General features: G+C 40.7%; 1 protein-coding gene across 4 annotated transcripts in view; it reads right to left on the bottom strand.

Annotated features, from left to right (window-relative positions):
• CPSF6 (cleavage and polyadenylation specific factor 6) overlaps positions 1-20,562 on the bottom strand; it is a 30,676-nt gene extending 10,114 nt beyond the window's left edge. Inside the window, exons 1-10 of one of the 4 annotated variants that reach the window (XM_035333932.1) lie at positions 20,426-20,562; positions 12,289-12,498; positions 10,322-10,425; positions 9,292-9,437; positions 8,400-8,573; positions 6,883-7,387; positions 5,554-5,646; positions 4,466-4,581; positions 3,969-4,122; positions 2,766-2,960 (exon numbers count right to left, since the gene is read on the bottom strand). In XM_035333932.1, the coding sequence (XP_035189823.1) occupies positions 2,771-2,960; positions 3,969-4,122; positions 4,466-4,581; positions 5,554-5,646; positions 6,883-7,387; positions 8,400-8,573; positions 9,292-9,437; positions 10,322-10,425; positions 12,289-12,498; positions 20,426-20,485 (1,752 nt within the window). In that variant the 5' untranslated portion in view covers positions 20,486-20,562 and the 3' untranslated portion in view covers positions 2,766-2,770. The remainder of the gene's footprint in view (positions 1-2,765; positions 2,961-3,968; positions 4,123-4,465; positions 4,582-5,553; positions 5,647-6,882; positions 7,388-8,399; positions 8,574-9,291; positions 9,438-10,321; positions 10,426-12,288; positions 12,499-20,425) is intronic. The other 3 variants (XM_035333942.1, XM_035333953.1, XM_035333964.1) reach the window with 3 other exon arrangements.
• Positions 20,563-20,869: the final 307 nt, after the last annotated feature.

Genomic DNA, 20,869 nt, shown 5'->3' with positions numbered 1-20,869 from the left:
GGCACACAAGACTCTTGCGAGAATTTAAGCATAAAGTGTACAAACAGAAGTGTAAATACCTGCTATGGTACATCTGAACTTTTTAATAGGGTTTTATAATGAATACATTTAGTAAGTTATTCCAATTTAATCCATCTCTAAGTGTAAGTAAATACAATAATACAAAGTGAATTTCACTGTATACAAAAATATTCACAATGGACCTTTAAAATCCTTCTAAACTAGGTGTAACACTTTTTTTCATTTTTTTAAAAATATGCCAGTACAGTATCACATTTATGACTGTAGGTACACACAGAAATAAGAAGTATAGGTGCCATTCATAGTGTGCAGGCACACAGGCAACTTCATGTTACCTGATAAAACACAGTAATGTGGGGAGTAACTCTTCCCAGTACTGCTGATATATATAGTGATTGAGATTGTTAAATCTATTTATGAGTATTAATTAACGTAAAGAGCAAAACAAAAAAATGTATGGCAACATACATCTTGGTGAAAATGAAACATACAAACCAAAAGATCACTGTACGTTTTTGTGTGTGTATTTATATAGTTAAACAAAACTACAGTAAAGCCTTTCTTCATTAAGACAGAAACAAGACAAAATGTTTACAACTTTTTTTAAAAAATACCAATGTTTTCATTTACATGAGGAATACTAAATTAGTCCTTCAAACCAAATTATTAGGACCTATCATTTTCTTTGTGCAAGGGTATCTTACCTATGCAACTCCTCTGAAAGAAAAGAAGTCCCAGTACACAATAGAGTTTAAAGAAGTTGTATATATAAATCCCAACTAAGACTGAAATTTGTTTCATTTTTTTGAAATAGTGCTTTGGAAGTTATAAAATGCAGCAACCTAACAGTATTGGACATGCTTTCTTGGGGTGACAGGGCAGAGAATCTGTACTGGGCACAGGAATTCCACATCTACATGCACAATAGTCTAAATACACAAAAATGAAAGCTATATTAATAAAGCGTGTCAAGGGTAAAATAGTACCCTTAAGTTCCAGACTAACAATTTTTAGTATAGCTTGCTCAACTCCAACAGAAGTAAAAAAAACTCTGCAAATCACCCATCACTCAGCTCAATGGTTACCTCCCATTAGTAACTGTTGGCAAATTTCACAAATATTAATTTATGATAAAAGGGAAAAATCCAGCTCAACAAGAGAAACTGCAGTTACTTTTGTTAAATCTGTATTTTTATGTTCTGACATTTTTACAATTAAGAACCACAGTTGCTATTTTTATGCCATTCCAGAATTATTTCTATTGTTCCATTTCTGATGGCAGAAAGTGGCATTACCTACTGCCAACTTTATTTTCAGCTGTCATGTTTCACCTTCCTATTTAAGCCTTTGACTCCCCTTCTCAACATCCATTACTGCTTTTTTAGACTATGAACCCCAGACAATATCCCACTTAACACTCAGTGGAGTAGTGCATTTAGTATCAGATTTTGTTTTCTCCAGGAGTCAGTGACACAAAAGCCTAGCATGGAAAAACTGACATTCATATGATGCAAAATCATAAAATATTTTTACCTAGGAGCAAGTTACAGTTTATATGATTTCTAATATGCTTTGCTCTATTTAACTTCTGCAAACGAACTTCCATGAATAAATGCCATAAGCAAATCTGGAAACTACATCTGAGAGTAGACATAAATGGAAGTTGGGCAGACAGGCAAATCTGCTGGGTTTCAGTTTTAACGTAGATGTGGTGGGAAATTCTAAAAATGGAAAAGACTACTGTGGCAAAAATAGGTATTGTTTTGTTTTCCCCTTATTGTCAAATATAAGGAATCACGAGCAGCTCAAATTACCAATCCTCAAAATTGTACATCATATAATGTGATGAACATTCATATATGTATTTTAAAGCTCTCAGCAGTACACCAAAGAAAACATTATTTATCATGCTACTCTGTAGCTACCTAGACATTTGATGCATGCAAGACTCCAGAAACATGACATAAAAGAACATTTTAGCATGTCAACAACCAGAAAAGAACCAACCCTTGTGTTGTACATTTGTTTACTAGTCTTCAGAAAATGACTTTACTGTCAGAGAGGGCAGGGAATGAAAAAGCAGGGTGGTGGAGAAAAAACAACCATAAATCTTATTGAAGATAACAGCTAAATTTAGCTAAAATACAGAAAAAAAAGTGATGGGCCATATTTTAGAAAATAACAAGCAAAGTCTGTCTACATTTCCTGAATTTGAGTAAAACTCAAACAAAAAGAAAGAATCTACTAGTGCAAGGATGGCAGCTGTATGTACACGTTCCCTACACAGACATAATCCCCACATGACATATGAAGGACTAAATGCTGCAGTCCTCACACAACTAGATTTTTTTTTGTCTTAGAGTACAAATAAATACAAACAAATTTCATATGATTTTATAAGATTACAAGAGAGCAGACATCAGTCTGACTTACTGATTAAGAAATGGCTTGATTGCACTTCATAAAAATTACAAACATTAATACCATTCATTAATACCATTTAAAATTAAAAAGAAGGCATGCCAACTGCAAAAAAGAATGACACAAATACTCCCTCTCCCAAGCCCAGAGTTACCTGTCATTACTTACCTGACTTCATTTCAGATGCTAAAAGAAAAAAGTAATTCAGTATATTCTATTTAAACGCAAACTTTAATGGTGGAAATAATCCCAGATCTAGAGCACTTTTAGTAATTCAGGAACAGTAAAACAGTAAACTTAAAGAACACAGAACAAATGCTCACCTTCTTTAACGATGGCGATACTCTCTCTCTCTGTCTCGTTCTCTGTCGCGATCTCTGTCGCGATCACGATGCCTCTCTCTTTCCCGACTTCTTTCCCGATAATAGTCATCATGGCGATCTCTACTACGTGATTTGTGGCGTCTACTTTTTTCTCGTGACCTACTGTGGTCCCTCTCCCTGGATCGTTCACGTCTTCTAAAAGAAATTACTTCATTAATTTTTTCTTCAAAACACAAGCCACTCACATGCCAATTTTGTATTCTGTTGACTAGTAAGAATTGGATCAAAAAAGCATATGAGAGAAATATCTCCTCAGATGTGAGAGAAGTAACTCTTTGCTGTGATGTAGAGACGTTTTTGTGTACAACATGGAAGATATGAAAGGTGGTGATGGCTAAGAGCAGTTAAAAATAGGTGTCATCCACTTCATCATCAAGGAAAAGTCAGAGAGTACATGTGCAAAATGGAGGACAGCTGAGATCAGCTGGGGGAACATACTGTGCCTCAAATGATTAAATGATTCCTACAACGTGGCTGCTAATCGGGATACTGAAAGAATGGGACAAAAACAGCTGTCTGTGTTTTTATCATTCACAGTGAACTACGCTACTGCTACAGCATCCAAACGAATTAGAGGCTCGGTGTTTGTCTTAACTCTGAAAAGGCTGTTAAGTTGTACTTGTTAGAAATCCATATGCTTCAAATCTATTTGCTCTCAAAATTTTAGATTGTATGATAAAGAATAAGAGAAAAAAATAATTCTGGCCAACCTTTTTCTCCCAACTCAAGCACATTTTTACAGTGACAAGCGTGGAGAAAGTTTGCTCTAAGCAAAATGAAAACTGACAAGTATCCTCTACATTAACTTTCAGTAGCAAATTATTACCAAAATTATATACTGGACAACTTAACCGATAAAGCAAAATTCAATTTTGAAGTTTACACTCTGCAATACTACCATGTAGAAAAGGGTACTAATTAAAACTAAGAGTTAAAAAACTAGTCAGATCAATTTTAAAAACAGGATTAATTAAAAGGCAAATTATTTAAGTTCAAAATCCATACTTGGTTCTTTAACACATTTCTTGTGCAGATGCGCAAATCACTAAGCTTCTCACATGACTTAGTTTCTTTCTCCTTTGTGAACTAGTCTTGCCCTACACCTTCCCCTTCACAAGGGCAGATGGAAGAGGAAAGTTTTACCTGGATCCAGAACCATAAGACTTGGACTCAATCCCATGAAGGCAGTCTTGAAGAGAGCTAATAAGAACTTTACAACGATCATCAGCAGATACTTTGGACTGTTTAATTAAGGAAATTGCAGTTACCAGGGTCTCTATAGCACTTCCATAGTCCCCTGAAAACAATATAAAATTACTATGAGAAAATTATACCAACTAAACCAAAAAATTGTATCTGTAGTAACATTACCATTCAGGATGTCTTCTCTTCAATAACCATCCAGATCATTTACTGTAGGACTAAGCATTAAAATACTGTCCAGATCAGTACTCAGAAAGCATTCATAGACATCAGCTGGAGTACAGTACAAAAACAGCCGTAGCTTGTTGTACCTAACTTCAGCCTCCTGAAAGCCACATCAGAAAGCTGCAGCTTCAAGGCTGCAGGTTTCCTAATAGAAAAACTAAACTCTTTTTAGCTGGATAGAATAGACAGCATAATAGTAAAACTTTACTAACCAGCACTGGCATCTGATACAGCTCTTGAAATGGCACTGCTTGAGATCGCCCTATTTCTATTCATGATTTCTTCAAATTCTGCTTCGCTTAGAGGTGTCCTTGCAGCATCCATTTCTCTGAAAGTAATAAAACTACTATTTAAAAGATTAAGAAAACGTTAAGGAGTTATCATTGCAGTTTTAACAATCCAAGTTCACAACTTTAAGCAAAGTGACAAACAGAAAAGAAAGCAGGATCTGGGTTTGGTTTGTGTTAAGGACCATGTTACGGTACAAAATCCTGAAAGCTTAAAAAAGGTAAAAAAATAAAAATAAAAAAAAATAATACATCTGCTATGTAAATAAAATTATTCTTGCTCATCCCATCTATTTTGAAGATTCAGCAGCACTTGAAACTGTGCTTTACAAATATTTATCATTTTCATAAAATCCTTCAAAGTATGTGAGCAGATATTACCCCAATTGAATGGATGTGGAAATACACGTACATAGAAAATGCGACTTTGAGCAAAACTAGGGATCTTCTTATGAAAATGATGGAATTAGAACTGTATGATACTGTTTCCCAGATTCTTAACTAAGACCAGAGTACTATAACTTATGAAAAGCAACTATAGGCTGTCATTTTTAAAACAATATATTATCCGAATAACACTTCAACCTTTTACAGCTAATTCTAGTATTTATTTCTGGTCAAGTTCAAGGTACTTTAAATATATCTACAAATTGGTCACTGTAATGAAGAAGCAATAAACGAGAATCCTTGTATTAATTACACTTTAATTATTAGCTACCTATAAATGGATTACAAAGTAACAGAAGTTAACCTACACAAAATTGTTCTCAGAAGTTTTGCAGCATCCTATTAGCCAGTCTCTGAACGGTACAGAAAATCTGAAGAAACGTGTTAAGAGATAAAAGTTGAGACTGTTAAACTGACCACACTGCTTGATATTTCTAAAATAGTGTTAGTTCTTCTGGTAGAAAGAAAACGCAGAATAATAAGCAATGCTATCCTCTTAAGTGCAAGAAGTGGAACAAGATCCTATAGCCAGTTTAGCATAAGAGGAAATGTCTAAAAATTCATACCTCCCTGAGTTTTGAGTATTATTTTTCGTGTGCCTCCCATAGAATGGAATATGTAATTTTTCTCTTATGGGCATGTTATTTCCAGTGAAACGCCTATGATATATAATTAATGACAATTTAAATAGTTATGGGTGATAGTTTTAACATTACTAATGAAAACACTGGACAGTAAGTTATTCTGTCCTATCCCCACTCCTTCCCTCCCCAGCCATGCTATCAACTGCAGACAACTTAGATTTTGTCCATCAAAAATAAATAAATAAATAAAACAAAACACCTTATCTTTATTATATTCCAGGCAATTAAGCCAAATGCTTGAATTTCTACAGTTTCTGTATTAACATAGTATGTACAAATGCTTGTGTTTTTCAAACTTTGTGCTCATATGTAAAAGAAAGAATCAAAGCAAAGCGCCTGTGCAGAAAACATTTTAGGTAAGGGAAGTCTCTCTCAATAGCAGTAAAATCACAAGTGAAAAATCCACATGTAACTATGCAAAAGGTATCTTTCTTACAATTTATCCCAAGAAGTTCTAAGGGATACAAATATGGTGAAAATTAAAAAACAGCAGTAAGACATAGATGCTTGAAAGCACAGATGAAAAAGACGTTTCAAATGATGCGAAACACTTGACAAGGCAAGTCAGAGAGACTCAGAAACCCTGTCCAAGATAGGATTAACCACAGAAAAGGCCACTGCTACAAACACAGCAAGATTGTACCAAATTACCAGAAGGGGCTTAACAGGAAAGGAAGATAAAAGTCTTGCAGTAAATTCCCACCCGTTTTTTTAAGACAAAGACTAACTTTGAATTGAATCCTTAAGGAAAGAGACAAGCAGAGCTACTAAAAGATGAAAATGGTATGGGCTTGGTGTGGCACCATACTCAACATATGCACATATTCAAGGAGAATTCCAAAGCATTCTAAGATGACAGCTTGCAAAGCAAGACGGCAAAGGAACAAGTGAGAATTTTGAGTTAAGACAGAAGCACAACCACAAGCTACTGATAGGAAGTGATATAATAAGTTAACACGTAGTACACATGGAATAATGATGCTGCCAAATACAAACAGTGAAGACAAACAGTTCAAAGCTGAAAATGGAAAGTAAGATTAATAGTGTTGTATTTTAGGATTTTCTTACTGCTACAAACATATTTCTTAGAGTTATTTCACTGAGAAGTGAACAGGGGCAAATCTGAAGACTGATTAGACCCCTCCCGTTTTTTTTTTCCCTTACTTTTACTAACATTTGCATTAAAAAGATCAAATGCATCCTACAAAGCATAAAATCTGCTACAAAGCAGATTACACCAAAAGCACTCACCTGCCAGGTGGCCCATAGTCACCTCTGTCATATGGTGGAGGTCGGCCATACGGATCTGTTGGAGGTGGGCCACGGCTGTCTGAAGTAGGTATGCCACTATTGGCAGGTGGGGGAAAGAAAGCTGGATTCACGTGTGGTGCAGGCGGTGGAGCACCTGGAGGTGGCCCAGGGAGATGTGGAGGAGGAGCGAGAGTCAGGGGCGGCCCAAGAGGCCCAGGCGGACGAGGGGGAAATGGACCCGGAGGTGGAGGTGGACCCTGCTGAGGTGGTGGCGGACCTGGTGGTGGCCCGTAGCCTGGAACTGGTGGTGGAGGGCCTGGAGGAAGGGGCCCGAGAGGAGGCTGACCAAAAGGCTGTCCTGGAAACAGAACTGGTGGTGGTGGACGGTCACCACGATTAGGAGGTCCAGCTAAAGGAGGTGGGAGGACCTGACCAGGAGGTGGAGGGCCTGGTGGGCCTGGTGGACCAGGAGGACCTAACGGTGGACGTGGGGGAGTTTGTCCAGCTAAAAAAAAAAAAAAAAAAAAAAAAAGTTAATAAAAAGAAATAAGAGTTAGTGAAATAGCTTATTAAATGAAAAGCCCTCACTGAACAATTTGCAACCTTTGCAAGACATGTATATCTTGTACTTTGGGATCCAGCAGCTTAGTAAATTTATAATCATTACTTCATTATGAACATCTAAAGAGAACATTAATAACATCAAAACAGACCAAAAAATCACTTAACCAGTTGCTATTGCTATCAAAAAAAAAAAAAAAACCACCTCCAAAGCTTATAAAAAATATAAAATATTGCACCTTACCTATACCTACAGCTTGCCTTTCATATGGGGCATAAGATACAATGTTTATTAAAAATATGTGACAAGCTATATTGGAGAACATTTGGCTCCTACATTTACCGTACCTACTTTCAGGTCCTCATTAATGTTTTTTCAACCTATGTCCCATTGACTGCTAGTAGGAAATCCACTACAGAATGATGTCTTAAAAAATAGTGAAGCTGAAATGAGAACTTCACTGTAATGCAAGCCTGGTGTTTGGTATTCTAAGTGCCTGCTAACTGACCTGTCATTGGGCACGAATCAAAGCTAACTTCTTGTCATGTGTAAATTTGTAATGCACTGAAGAACACAGTTACTATACAGTCTGCAACACAAGTATTCTCACCCCATACAGCATATCAGAAAATCTGAACTACACACTCGTAAATACAAGTCTACTCTGTAACATGATTTACATTAAATCTTTTTCATTCTTTTAAAAGGTATGTACATTGACATGTACATAAAAGACTATAAAGTATGTCTCTAAAAACACTGTTGCTAGCTAATTTAGGAAGCACATCTCCACATTTCAACAAAGGAATAGGGTAGACACCTACAATCCAGCAGTGAACAGTCATTATAACATATTAAGTGAATTGCCTTGATTTTTGTAATTTCCAAATCACTACACTACATTAATAGAAGAAAACAGAAATGAAACCAAAACCCCACATATTAATTACTTTACCTGGGAAAGGTGGTGGCGGCCCTCCTGGCCCTGCTGGACCAGGGAATCTGTCTCCACCTGGAATGGCACCAGGAAAACGGCCTCGCCCTCTGTTACTAGGTGGGAATGCTGCTCGTGAGCTTCCTCCTGGAGGCCCAGCTTTACCTTCCCCTGACATCTGGCCAGACTGCGTGGCTGTTATGGAAAAGCAAAAGTGTAATTATGTAAGTCAAAATAGCTTAAAGCTTTCCAATTCTCAGTCCAAAGTTTTATGCAGCACTGAAGTAAAACTTTATGAGCACCACCTTGTTCCTCTGTACCCAAAAAAAATAAGGAGCAGGGGGGAAAAGGAAAAAGTGCTTTGCTAAAATATGGCAGTATTCCAGTATCCCCACACAAATGGAACAGCAACTAGGGAGACTGTCAGTCCTTGCTTGAATGCAGCCCAAGGCCACCCACTGTTAGGACTAGAAACCACAAGACAAGGTGCTGTAGGAAAGCACAACACAGAATCTCTCTTCTCCACCCGATCATAAGCGCAACTTAAATGAGAATTTAGTCCCATCTGTCTACAAATGTCAAATCTCTAAATACTCTCGTGTTTTTTTGTTTTTGTTTGTTTGCTTTCAGTAAAATTCACAAGAAGGAATAGAGAAACCTTCTGCAGTGGTAAGACAAAAGTTTTACAAAGCTGCAGTCTTCTTCCAATAAGTGTCATCTCCTGCTAAAACCACAGACCTTCAATATATTGATTTTTTTTAGATCTCTTTTTTTAACAAAGCTGCAAATTCATTTACACAAGCATTTTATATCTATTTTAAGCTGTGCAGAAATTATCAGACGCTGAAAAAAATGCAGTACGGCTTTTGGAATAAACATTGTATTTCCAAGACAGCACGCAAGAAAGACTTACTTTTCCTTGACTGCATTTCAAACTGACTCAAAAATTGTTTATTACATGGAGTTACAACAGGATTCTGCCCATGCAATTCTCTTTTAGGCAGCAAGTCCATCAGCTTTTTGGAGGATGCTTCTGATCCCACGCCCACAAGGGCAAACCTGAAAGGAAGAAAAAAAGGTTACACTGCAGTTTTCCCATTCCTTGGATATCATAATGCCTTGTGAAAAAAAGTTTAACAGAGTAAGCAAAAGGACACCTGAAAACCAAATACAAACTCTTTCACAGATCTTAGCCCTGTTTTAAAGACAGATAAAGTAACTCATTCTAAGACATATATGAAGAACCACAATGCAAGTACAACTCACAGCAAAATATACAACAAAAGTAGTTTTCTGGTGGAGTATCAACACACTATATATGAATTAATATGATCAAGTTATTATCAAGAATTCACTGTGTTCTCATCACTACTACCATGTCTACTGAGGAAGAATCAGATTGAGAATGGCAGACAAGCAGATCCAAGTGGATCAAAGCCGCATTCGTATGGCGAGAGCTTTTCTGAGTCGGGTTTTATTTGGGCAAGTCAGAAGTTTAATGCAGTACTAAGGAGAGACAAAGGCAGTCATGCATGGAAGATCAGACTGCCAGTGAAAAATCAGCTCAAGCACTCAGCTTTAACAGCTAATAGAAAATCAAGCATTTAAAAATGACTCAATAATGGGGATAAGGGGAAATCGTATTTACATGATAAAGAACAACATTATCACTACCACACTAACTGAAACTTAGGAGAAGAGTCTTCATGAAGATCACCAATAAAATTTAACTTGCTAAACAGTACGACACATAGTACTGCCATAAAATGTGCATCAGCAATTTAAATCATTAGTATGAAATTATAAACCCAACCATCACTGGATGTCAATAAACAAAGGTAATCAGTTTACGTACTGACAGTTATGAAAAATCAGAACTCTTCCCAATGCCCATCCTCCCCAGTGTCAGTTCATTTAAAAAAAAGGAAATGACAAGTTCTTACCCTTTAGACTGGCCATTAGCACGATTTTCAAAAAATTTAATCTCCAAAATATCATTTACCCCCAATGAATGAACTGCTTCAGTTAAGTCTTCATCTGTTGTCCACTGAGAAATAGATTTTAAACATTCAGTTATGAAAACTTATCTGTAACACCATGAAAAGGACAACCAAATTTTATATGCTTTTATTTCTTTGTGCGAGCTGACAAGAGGAATACTTTATTCAGGTTGCCAATATTTTCTGACTCTTACGTAAGAGCAGTCATTGACATTTTAAAATTCTCACAAAATTAGTTTTAAAAATGCATACTTCCTCATATGCTGTGTTGCCCCAGTCCCACCACACAGTATACCAGCTACAGTACACCAAAAAACATTTATATCTAACTTTTCTGAAAGCACTTTTTCAAGAGTATCAGGCTTAAACTGAACTATTTTCAACTCAAGTGATCCTATGATTGATTCTATTTTAATAACTGTTACATTTTTGGACATCCAGTTCTATCTCCAAACCTAAAGTCCATTTTTAACACCCTATTAACACCCTATTATTAAACTGGTGCTCTTTAAGACGGCTTTGATTAGTGACAGCCTAGATGCTACTTGCACAGAAGTAGCAAGATTTACAAACAAAAGATGGAAAATCCAGCACAAAACCTATGGTTATTAACAACTGCTTTCACTTCAACTTACTTGCTCTAACTTCCTGTTAGTTACTATGTAACGTTCAACAATTTCACACATTCAAAGATGTATAACACATCAAAACACATTAATACTCATGATATTCTTCCTACTTCTGTAACTCCCTCACCTCTTTAAATTTGGTTTGGAAAATGCAAAGCAGGCTTTCAAGATTCTCAGCTACTTATCTGAGGCTTCTTTTAAAACTTTAACAAAATACTTTGCTGAGATCTAAACACAAATGAAACAAATAGAGTATATGCTCAAATGAGTCAATGCACTTGTTGTGATAACTCCATTTGTGAAGCCAAATAATGAGTAATAGGCACAAATAACAGTACATTGGCCTATCTAATTTAGAAATCATGACAATTGACTTGATTAGTTCAGCTGATTCCATTCACGTATTTTAGAGCGGTACAACTGTTAAGTCAATTACTCCCTTACTTAACTATTAGCTCCTGAAAATAGGATGCTGTAAAATTAATGAAGAACACCTAAGTATCCACAAAGCATTCTTTTTCAAGATTAGCACTAGTAAAAACTTCATTGGGAGGGAAAAAAAACTGAGTGAAAATTTTGCATGTGTGGACTTTGGTAGAACTGGATTTCAGGTGAAGAGAGATGAGCTCCAGTTCATTTAGCTACTGACCAGCTACTTGCACTTTGATTAAGTGCAATTGATTTTAAAATACTTTAATGCTGACAAAAGTAATTGTCTCAAGGGCAAGTGAGTTACTGTTACTCCCAAGACTGCAGAAATAAGCCTCAAGGAAAATGTGAAAACAGCTTTGTTGCAAGAGTCACTGCTCTGGAAAAAGTAAGTGGAAAAAGGCAAAACGTATTTTCAAGAAAATCCCAGAGAATCTTGGTTTCTTTTTACACTAAAAACTTTAGAAAGGGATTACTAAAAACTGGTTTGTTTGGTAGCCTTAAAGCATCTCCAAGCATATTTGATAGTTTAAGCTTGTTCTTTTATTCAGTTCTCTGAAAAGATGGTGGTACCACAAATATCCCTTCATAGCACTTAGAGCAGCAGCGAAAACTTGAAAGGTGATATTTACTGAAGATTTCATCCATTTTTAAACATCAAGACCTCTCCAGGCAGGCTCACTAAATTGCAGGTAAAAAAAAAAACAAAAACAAAACAAACAAACAAAACACCTCTCTTTGCTGCACTTTTATATTTCACATAACAATTCTTAAATGAAAAAATATTTACAAAGAATTACGTTCACAATTTTCAAATTGCTGGCTTCACCTGAGTAGTAATAAGGTACTTACCCAAGTAAGATTTCCAATGTACAAGGCAATTCTCTTTCCAGTATACGTGTAGACAACGTTTGGTGCAGCTCCTTTACCTACATCGTCTCCAACTGATGGTGGGAGAGAATCCATATAATCACGATCTTCTGGGGCATCTCCATTATTTGCAGATGGAGAAATTACATCATCGTACAAATCAATCTGATCATGTCCACCATATTCAGCTTCCTAAAATACAAAAAGCACCTAATTACTTTTAACATTCTTAAAACTTAATCTAAACAAAATACTGACAACATTCCACAGACACAGTTAGTTTGACCCAACACCTATACAACATCCCTGCTGAAAAGCTAAGCTCCAGTTTCATCCACCTGAAAATATATCCAATTCTTATGATTTCTAATGGATTCTAAACCACCACCAACAAAAAAAAAACAACAAATACCACCTCCAACTAGTGTTTTGCACTGTGATACTTTCAAACCTGTAACATAAACAGAAAACCCAAAAGACACAAGCCCTGCTCCCAGAATTACAGACATCAGCAAGTACAAGCAACATGCAAAGTTCCAGCAATTTTTAAATCAAAACATTTGGTAGAATGAACAGAACAAGCTTCAAGAGGACCAAACTGATAAACTCTGTATTTCAGATTTCTACTGCACTCCTAACTTCATTGTTATCTCCTCATTCACAGAGAGACCAGAAAGGGACAGAATTCTATTTTATTTCATTAAATGTAAGAAGCCCTTGGGTTTGTGCATATTAAACATTTATTTATTCATGGGCTACAGAAGGACTATTCTACAGCATCAAGGCTGCCTCTGGAACATTTTGGTTGAGAAAATTATCACGGGGTTTTGGAGTGAATCGCTCCCTTCTCCCTCGAGTCAGTACAGCTTACAGCACGGTTCTGTCCAAGTGAACTAGACTCCTTCCAGAGGGAATGGAAATGTGAGTTTCTTTCCAAAAGCTCCACTTCCTGTGCTCAGCAACTGCATACTACCTGCTAAATGCAAACATACGGGTCAAAATCAACCAGCAGTCCCTCAGACATACAGTACGCATGGAAGGAATATTTAGTCCAAAAGGCCAGACTAAATTTAGCCTGAGACAGACCATGAAAACAGCGCATTAGGAAGATGGAGAGCCCTGAGCACCAACCACCTCCATCTGCTGCTGCACTACTAGCACGGCACACTGCTTTTTACTATAGAGGCAGCTGTACTCTCATCACAGAAGATGGACAAGTAAGAGAAGAGTAAAAGAGAATCTTCTTAACAAAAACATGCAAAGCAATTTTAAAACAAACAGCGTAAACTTCATCAGTGGGACTGTTTAATTCCAAACAGGAACAAAGAGGTGTTCTAGATTTGCATTACGGAATTACTTTTCAACGACTTCTTGTGATACTTTCCACTTGTCATCTTATACAATGTCATTCATCATACTCATCATATATTGGAGCAAGTCCAGAGGAGGGCTACGAGGATGCTCAGAGGGCTGGAGCACCTCTCCTATGGCAACAGGCTGAGGGAGCTGTGGTTGTTCAGCCTGGAGAAGGGAAGGCTCCAGGGAGACCTTACAGTGGCCTTCCAGTACCCAAAAGGGGCCTGCAGGGAGGGGACTCTTGGTCAGGGGGTATAGTGACAGGACAAGGGGGAATGGCTTTAAACTAAAAGAGGGTAGGTTTAGATTAGATATAAGGAAGAAATTCTTTACTCAGAGCATGGTGAGGCCCTGGCACAGGCTGCCCTGAGAAGCTGTGGATGCCCCATCCCTGGAGGTGCTCATGGCCAGGCTGGATGGGGCTTTGGGCAACCTGGTCTGGTGGGAGGTGTCCCTGCCCATGGCAGGGGGTTGGAGCGGGGTGGGCTTTAAGGTCCCCTCCAACCAGAGCCATTCTGTGACTCTGTGATATTCAGCACTGACCAACTCCACAACGGGATATTGCCAGCCTGATTTCTATGAAAGAGAGGTACAGTCTAAATTTCTATTGACAGGCAGTAACTTCTCAGGAAGTAACAGCTGTCTGAGAAAGCTTAGGAGAACCTAGCAGTGTTTAATGTTAGCCTTCAAAGCTTATATAGTGACTTTTGAAAGTTGTTTTTCCTTATGCAAAGGTTGTGCTTCAAACAGCTGCAGAGGGTTCCTGGACTCTTCCACTCTGATCCAGAACAGAAACTGCTTCACCGGGTTTTGATACTGGAGATATTTCAGGTGCTGCTATCTTATGAATGTGCATCTAGAAACCCACATAACCATCTTTGATAGAATAGCTCCGGATACCAGATACGGTGATCGGAGAAAATCAACTTGGATTTCACAGAAAACAGGCTGCAAAGTCAGCAATCTTGGTTGAAAACCTCATATATATATTCACAATCAACATCAGATGATCAGCTCTCTTGAAAGCATAAAAACATTCATTATCAGCTGCTACTCCTGCCAGGAGGGTATCACTAAAATAAACAAAAACAGATATGCAAAGTTTTGGTGTCATCAGTCAAGTAGATTTGATCCTCAGTAAACTGCACGGGCCCCACATACCCTGAACTTCAACAGAAAATTAATGACTTTTAAGGTAAGTTTATTATGGCTACATTAAGTAAGAGTTTTGGATTTTCACTGAGTCTGCCCAGCTCTCTGTCAGTTTGATTCCTCCTATCATCACAATTAATGAAAGGAGGTTCAAAGAACCGCCTGGGACAGGCTGGAACACGGTATCTGACGGGGAGATTACAGCTGATGTCACAAGGCAATTAAGGAAATCCTCTGCTGAATGTGGAGTAATTCTAGCCATTTGTGTGGGGGTGATGACTTCAGGGAAGTAGAATTTAGTCCTGGTAGACAGATCCAAACAAGCAGCCACCAGTCTTACGGCAGACATACACCAACCTCTCTATCTCTGAGAAGGCCGAGCTCAGTGTTGCCAAAGTACCTACCAGAGCAACAGTCCACAGCTCTGCTGCCCCTCCTCGGTAGCAAGAAACTCCTCTAAAATGGATCAAGTTTCTATTACGCAGGCTTTCAGATCACCATCGAAGGAGAGAGAATTACCTGGGCACTGCAAGTTGAATGCAATCTTTTTTGTCAGATTGTCTGACAGCATCTGTGCCCTGATTTAACTCAATAAAGACCCAGCAGCAAACCTGACGTTGCTCACTACAATTTCTCCTCGCATCACACTGGCTTTGCAGACAGCGTGGAATTCACTCAGTTAGCAGTCAGCCAACAGGCATGTGGTTAGATGATTAAGAGTGATCTGAGTCAGCAACTGCAGGTGTAGATAGAAGAGACCCGAGATGGCTCAACGGCTGTTACACAAGATCCAAAAACCCCTTCCTCCTTCACACACAGAGCATGGAAACTCACCCCAACACACTCTTCTCTCCTAGATGCAGATGAGTAAGAAAGAATACAGGAAGCCTTGCTCAAATAGCTGAGGCTGGAAAGTAAATGTGCCACCCATGTCATGGGTTGGCTTTGACATCACCTGACTTCCACAGTTAAGAGAAGAGCAAGCACGAAAAGCAATGATTTCTGCTCAGTTACAACCATTCACAATCTTGCAGATAAACACGTTAAAAAACAGGCCGCTGTCTGAAACATCAGAGCATTTGCTCTGCAAAATCAGGACTGAAATTTCCTGTTCAGTGCTATTCAGGTGGGATTGGGTGAACAAAAAGGGCACTGCAAAGATACACCATCAAAAACTCATCCCAGACAGCTGTTACACTACCAGTTACTCAGCCCCTCCCCAGTATTTTACATTTTAATTAAGCTTGCAGTGTTTTGCAACATTCAGAAATGAAAGACAAACACATGGAACATCACGGTCATCTGCAGAAGGGACAAATTAAGTGTTACTTCTTTCTGAAACTTAGCAGCCATACTCTGAGTTGCAGCAGAGAATTGGTCTCTCTCTCCCTTTACCCAAGGCTGTTTTGGAAAATGCTGCCTTATTTTTGGGGGGTATACTTTCTTTGAACAGTACATACATCTCTCAGATTTGCTTCTTCCCTCTGTTCAAGTGGAGAATCAAATGCTAAATTACATCCCCAAGATGACAGAAGTAACAAATTTTCATGAAAATGATCGCTATAAATTCTGAAAAAAAAGCACTCAATTAACGAACAGCAAGTTATCCACCTTCTCCTTTACTACTTTTTCCAATTCAAAATTATAATGCACATAGTCAAAAACCCTAGATACATGTTGGCAACCTCACTTCAAAAAACGGTGGTAGTCTGAAAAAAATCACAAGGAATACACAGAAATCCTTCTGGTTCTGATTAGCTGCCTGAACGCAGAAACTGGAAGTCTAACAAGACAGCAGGCCCTTGGTGTTTCGGAAAGAACACGCTGTCTGCGGCAGGAACAGCTATGATGGGGACACATTTGTTGGGCCATAAGATTCCCATTTACTCTACAGACCCAACCACTCTCAGCTTTTATTAGACAAAATAGTTTTTCTTTTGCTGTTCTACACAACGAGGCAGGAGAGTAACATGTTCCTAGGGCTCTGCGGCCACAGAGACTTTCAGCCCCTTAGCTGCTTACTCCATTCTAAACCACTTTTATTAGGCAGCTGCAAAATACAAAGCCAAAACTCTTTCATTTCTCATTTATTAGTATTTAATTATCAAACTAGAACTCTTCAAGGCATGTTTAGATAAATCCACAATGCAACTACACTTATCAGAGTATAAACAAAGCAAGCCTTTTTTCCCCAGCAAGAGATCCTTCTGATCAAGCAGATGACGTAACAACAGATATATGCTGCTTAAGCTGGCAGTAAACAACGTGCATTTTTAAAATAGTTTGATTATGTGTGTATTCATATGTGTTCCTGGGGAAAAGCATGCGGAAAGCAAAGCTGATCAGAGCGCCAGGGATGCTCATTATCTCAGTATCGTGCCCCGATACTCCGCACTTTTGAGCACAAAAACACACGCTAGCGTTTGCCAAAGCACCCCTAATCTTTCTGAGGTCTTCTGCCATCAAGAAGGTGCCTGCCAGCTTCAGCCATTTGTGTGCCAGTAACGCAGCTCTCCCGTGCAGCACGGATGCGTAATGTGTCCGGTGAGATGGCCAAAGTGAAAGGTGCCATGCAATTCCTGGTTCTTACAGGTCACCAGCTACGCGTGCAGGGATTCCTGCATTTTGGAAGCTCGTCTCAGAACAAGATCCTACACTTAATGTGAAAGACTGCTGGAAGGAGAAGCCAGCTTCAAAGAAGAAAATAAAAAATGAGTCCAGTAAATTATCCAAAAAAGGAAATACAATTTAAAAAAAAGTTGAACGCAATTGGTGGGAGCCAAATTGAGTAAAGCTGTAAGCACAAGGACAAGATGATGATGAACAATAAGTTAATGAAAGGGTAAGAGGCATCGCAGACACATAGTTCTGATGAGCTCCAGATGGGATGGAAAGAAGAGCTCTCATTGAACAGATCTGACTTCAAGTCAAGTCAGCCAGCTCTTTGCAACCTACGGCTGGTTGCAAGCCAGTCCTCAGCTTTCATTCAGTTCAGCCAGCTTGTAACCCCGTGGTCTGTGGTCCTCATTTCACCCTTCCAACCTGTGGTTCATTTAGTGCTAATCAAGTGGAACATCTTCCTGCCTCCCAGACAAAGGCGTTAAAAAAATCCCTGAGGAGCCCCAGGGATGAGCACCTTGAGGCCAGGACAGGACAGGGCAATGAAGGGAAGCTCATCAAGCCACACGCCCTAGAAGATCTCTTTACTACAGATGCAACCAAAAGCTTCGTCCTGGCTTTGTTATAAATACAGTTCTACTGTCTACAGAAGACCAAAAAACTGATAAATTTGATTCTTTAATCCCTGCTACAGACAAAACTTGTGGAAAGGATTCCTGCAGCCCAACTCAAACAAATACTGACTAAGTAAACATTGCACCACGGAATTCAAGAAAAACAGTTGATTTACATATCAAGCAAACTTTCCTTACAAATATGGCATCCCATAAGATGTCTGCTACCCAAGTTACCATCAAGTTGCCATCCATTGTTTTCTCCCTACAGCATTTGTCAACTGCCATCTTCACCCCTGCACAGCTATGCTGAACCACATCCTCCAAGACATCAATTTAAGCTGTCAGCTTCAAATCAGAAGCCATGAGCAGAAGTTTCAAGAGGGCCTCTCACGACAACGTCAGAATTAAAGGTAGTAACACCGTAGGCGGTAACAACCAGCTTTTGTTCGTACTTCTCAGAAGGAAATGGGGAAGTGCAGAGGTGTCAATCTCCCCTGGTACAACTTTCTATTTTAATGTAATGCAGTTCAACTGAGCAGGTCGTGAGACAGCATCAAAGTCTCAAAAATCAAACTTGGAAAAAATAAACAGCAAAATCTTACAAAAATGAAATAAGAGCCAAGCTGAGAAAAAATGGACACCAGTCCCTTCTCACTTTTCTCCCCTACATTCTACTCTGCACGACTCACAAACCAGGGAAGCATCAGCTTGCAGAAACACAGCCCTGGCAGGACAGCAACTGGGGTGAACACAGTGAAAAGAGCAAAAGGAACCCCTGACGACTGGAAGAAGCAGAACTACCACAAGACTGTCTTCATCTGTGCCAGCAGCCTTCCTAGCAATGTGGCTACAGGTGATATCAAAATCAACCAGCACTGAGTAGACCAGGACCGGGGTGCACAGAGAATCCCCCTCAGTTTTGCTCTGGCAGTATACATGTGCCCTATGCTTCCAGCCATAAACTGGTCTGTTTCAAGGGCTTCTGCATAAATGAACGAAACGCTCCTGGATTCAAATCAGTTTTTCAGGAAAACTTGATTCATTATCAGTATTTCACCTGGAACTGATCAAAACAAAGCCAAAATTAATACAGAAGCTGATGGGATACACTCCTATGCTAAATGGCATTTGTGCTAAGGTTCACCCCCACTTAAATTCCTGTAACAGGTCTTCAGCTGCAAGAGAGAAACTTTCACATGTAGACAAGGGGCACATTGGTCCTCTCTATCATCTGCTCACCTGGTACGGCATTCCTTTATGGTATGCCTTTAGGAGATTGCTCATCTTCTGAATTAATTTATCGATAAATACTGAAAGAAATAAAGTTTCCTGAGATAGTTTTAAGTTGTCAGCGTGACTAACTCAGAATTCCATAACCTATTATCTGTCTCCCAGTTCTCTGCAGGGCGGGCAGGCATTGTGCACTACTTAGTAAGCCGGGTAAACCTGTGAAAGCGGAGTTGTGCTTGGTTACTGGTGTTCTAGGTCAGGAACAATGCAATCTGGGGCAACACAACCTCAGGAAGCACAAGATTCGCAAGCAAGCCAGATGGCACGCCAAACCAACGTGAACAGCGGATTTTGGTGGGAAAGAGGAGGGGTCAAAAAAGAACTAGAAAAGTCGGCTACTTGTAACCCACAGAAATTCTGCGTGGCTTCCTCATCAAAATAAAGCTCTTCTTACGAAGAGCTGCCTTTTTCTTTTTTAAGTAAAGAATAACGAGAGTGAAAATATATAAATAAATAGAGCAGAGGGCAGTTTCTTTCCCCTGTGCTGCAGAAAAAAGCTGCAACCCGCTGGGCCTCCCCCGCAGCGAGCGGCCGGGAAGCTGCTGCTGCTTTCGCTCCGTCTGCGAACAATGGCAGCAGCCTTGCCCCGCCGCCACCGCCGGGCGGGAGCCGCGCTGCCCGCCGCCACCGGGGGGCCCGGGGAACGGCACCGGGGAGGGGACGGGAGGGGAAGGGAGGGGAGGGAAGAGAGGGGAGGCGGGAGGGAGGAGAAAGGAAGGCGGGAGAGGAAGGGAGGAAGGCGGGAGGGAAGGCGCTCGCTGGCGGCACCACGGCCTCGCTCGCTCCGTGCCCACCAGGAAGCTGCCCTCGGCGTTCGGGGCCGTTCCGCCTCCCCCTTCTCTTCCCCTTCCCTTTCCCTTCCCTCCCCACTGGGCCTTGCTCGTCCCGTCCCGTCCCGTCTCGACCCTCCGGGGCCGCCCCCGCCCCCCTCCCGGTGCAGGCCCGGCGGAACAATGGCGGCGGGAAGGCCCGGCCGGGCCCTGCCGCCGCGCTGGGGGCCCTGCAGGCGGCGAAGGCGGGCCGTGCGGGGCCGGGCCGGGCCGGGCCGTGCCGAGCGGGGCCGTGCCGTGCGGCTCGGCCCGTACCTGGTTGAACTCCTCGCCCACATCGGCGTAGATGTCGATGTGGTCCACGCCGTCCGCCATGATCCCGCCCGGCCGCGCCTCGGGGCCGCCGCCAGCCGCGCCCGGCTCCGCCGCCGCCGCCGGGAGGGGGAGGGGCCGCGGCGTCACTTCCGCGCCACGGCCGCCCGCTTCCGCCCCCCCCCCCCCCCCCCCCCGGCGGGGGGCGCTGCCCTCCCCTCCCCCCCGCCACCCGCCGCCATGTTAGGCCGTGGGCTGAGGCGCGAGGCCCGCCCCGAGGCCGCCGTGGGGCGGCGGTGGGGTTGTGTGGCTCTAGCGAGCAGCTCCAGGCCATACCAAAGCCCGTGAGCAGCCCCTGCCATGTAACGCACAACGTGCGTAATGTCCTACGCGGTAGGCAGCGTTCTGTGTTGTGCGTTATCTTGCATATCCAAAAAAGGACAACAA

Source organism: Oxyura jamaicensis, chromosome 1, assembly GCF_011077185.1.
Source record: "Oxyura jamaicensis isolate SHBP4307 breed ruddy duck chromosome 1, BPBGC_Ojam_1.0, whole genome shotgun sequence".
NCBI classification, from domain to species: domain Eukaryota; kingdom Metazoa; phylum Chordata; class Aves; order Anseriformes; family Anatidae; genus Oxyura; species Oxyura jamaicensis.
This window is presented reverse-complemented; position numbering and strand designations above follow the sequence as displayed.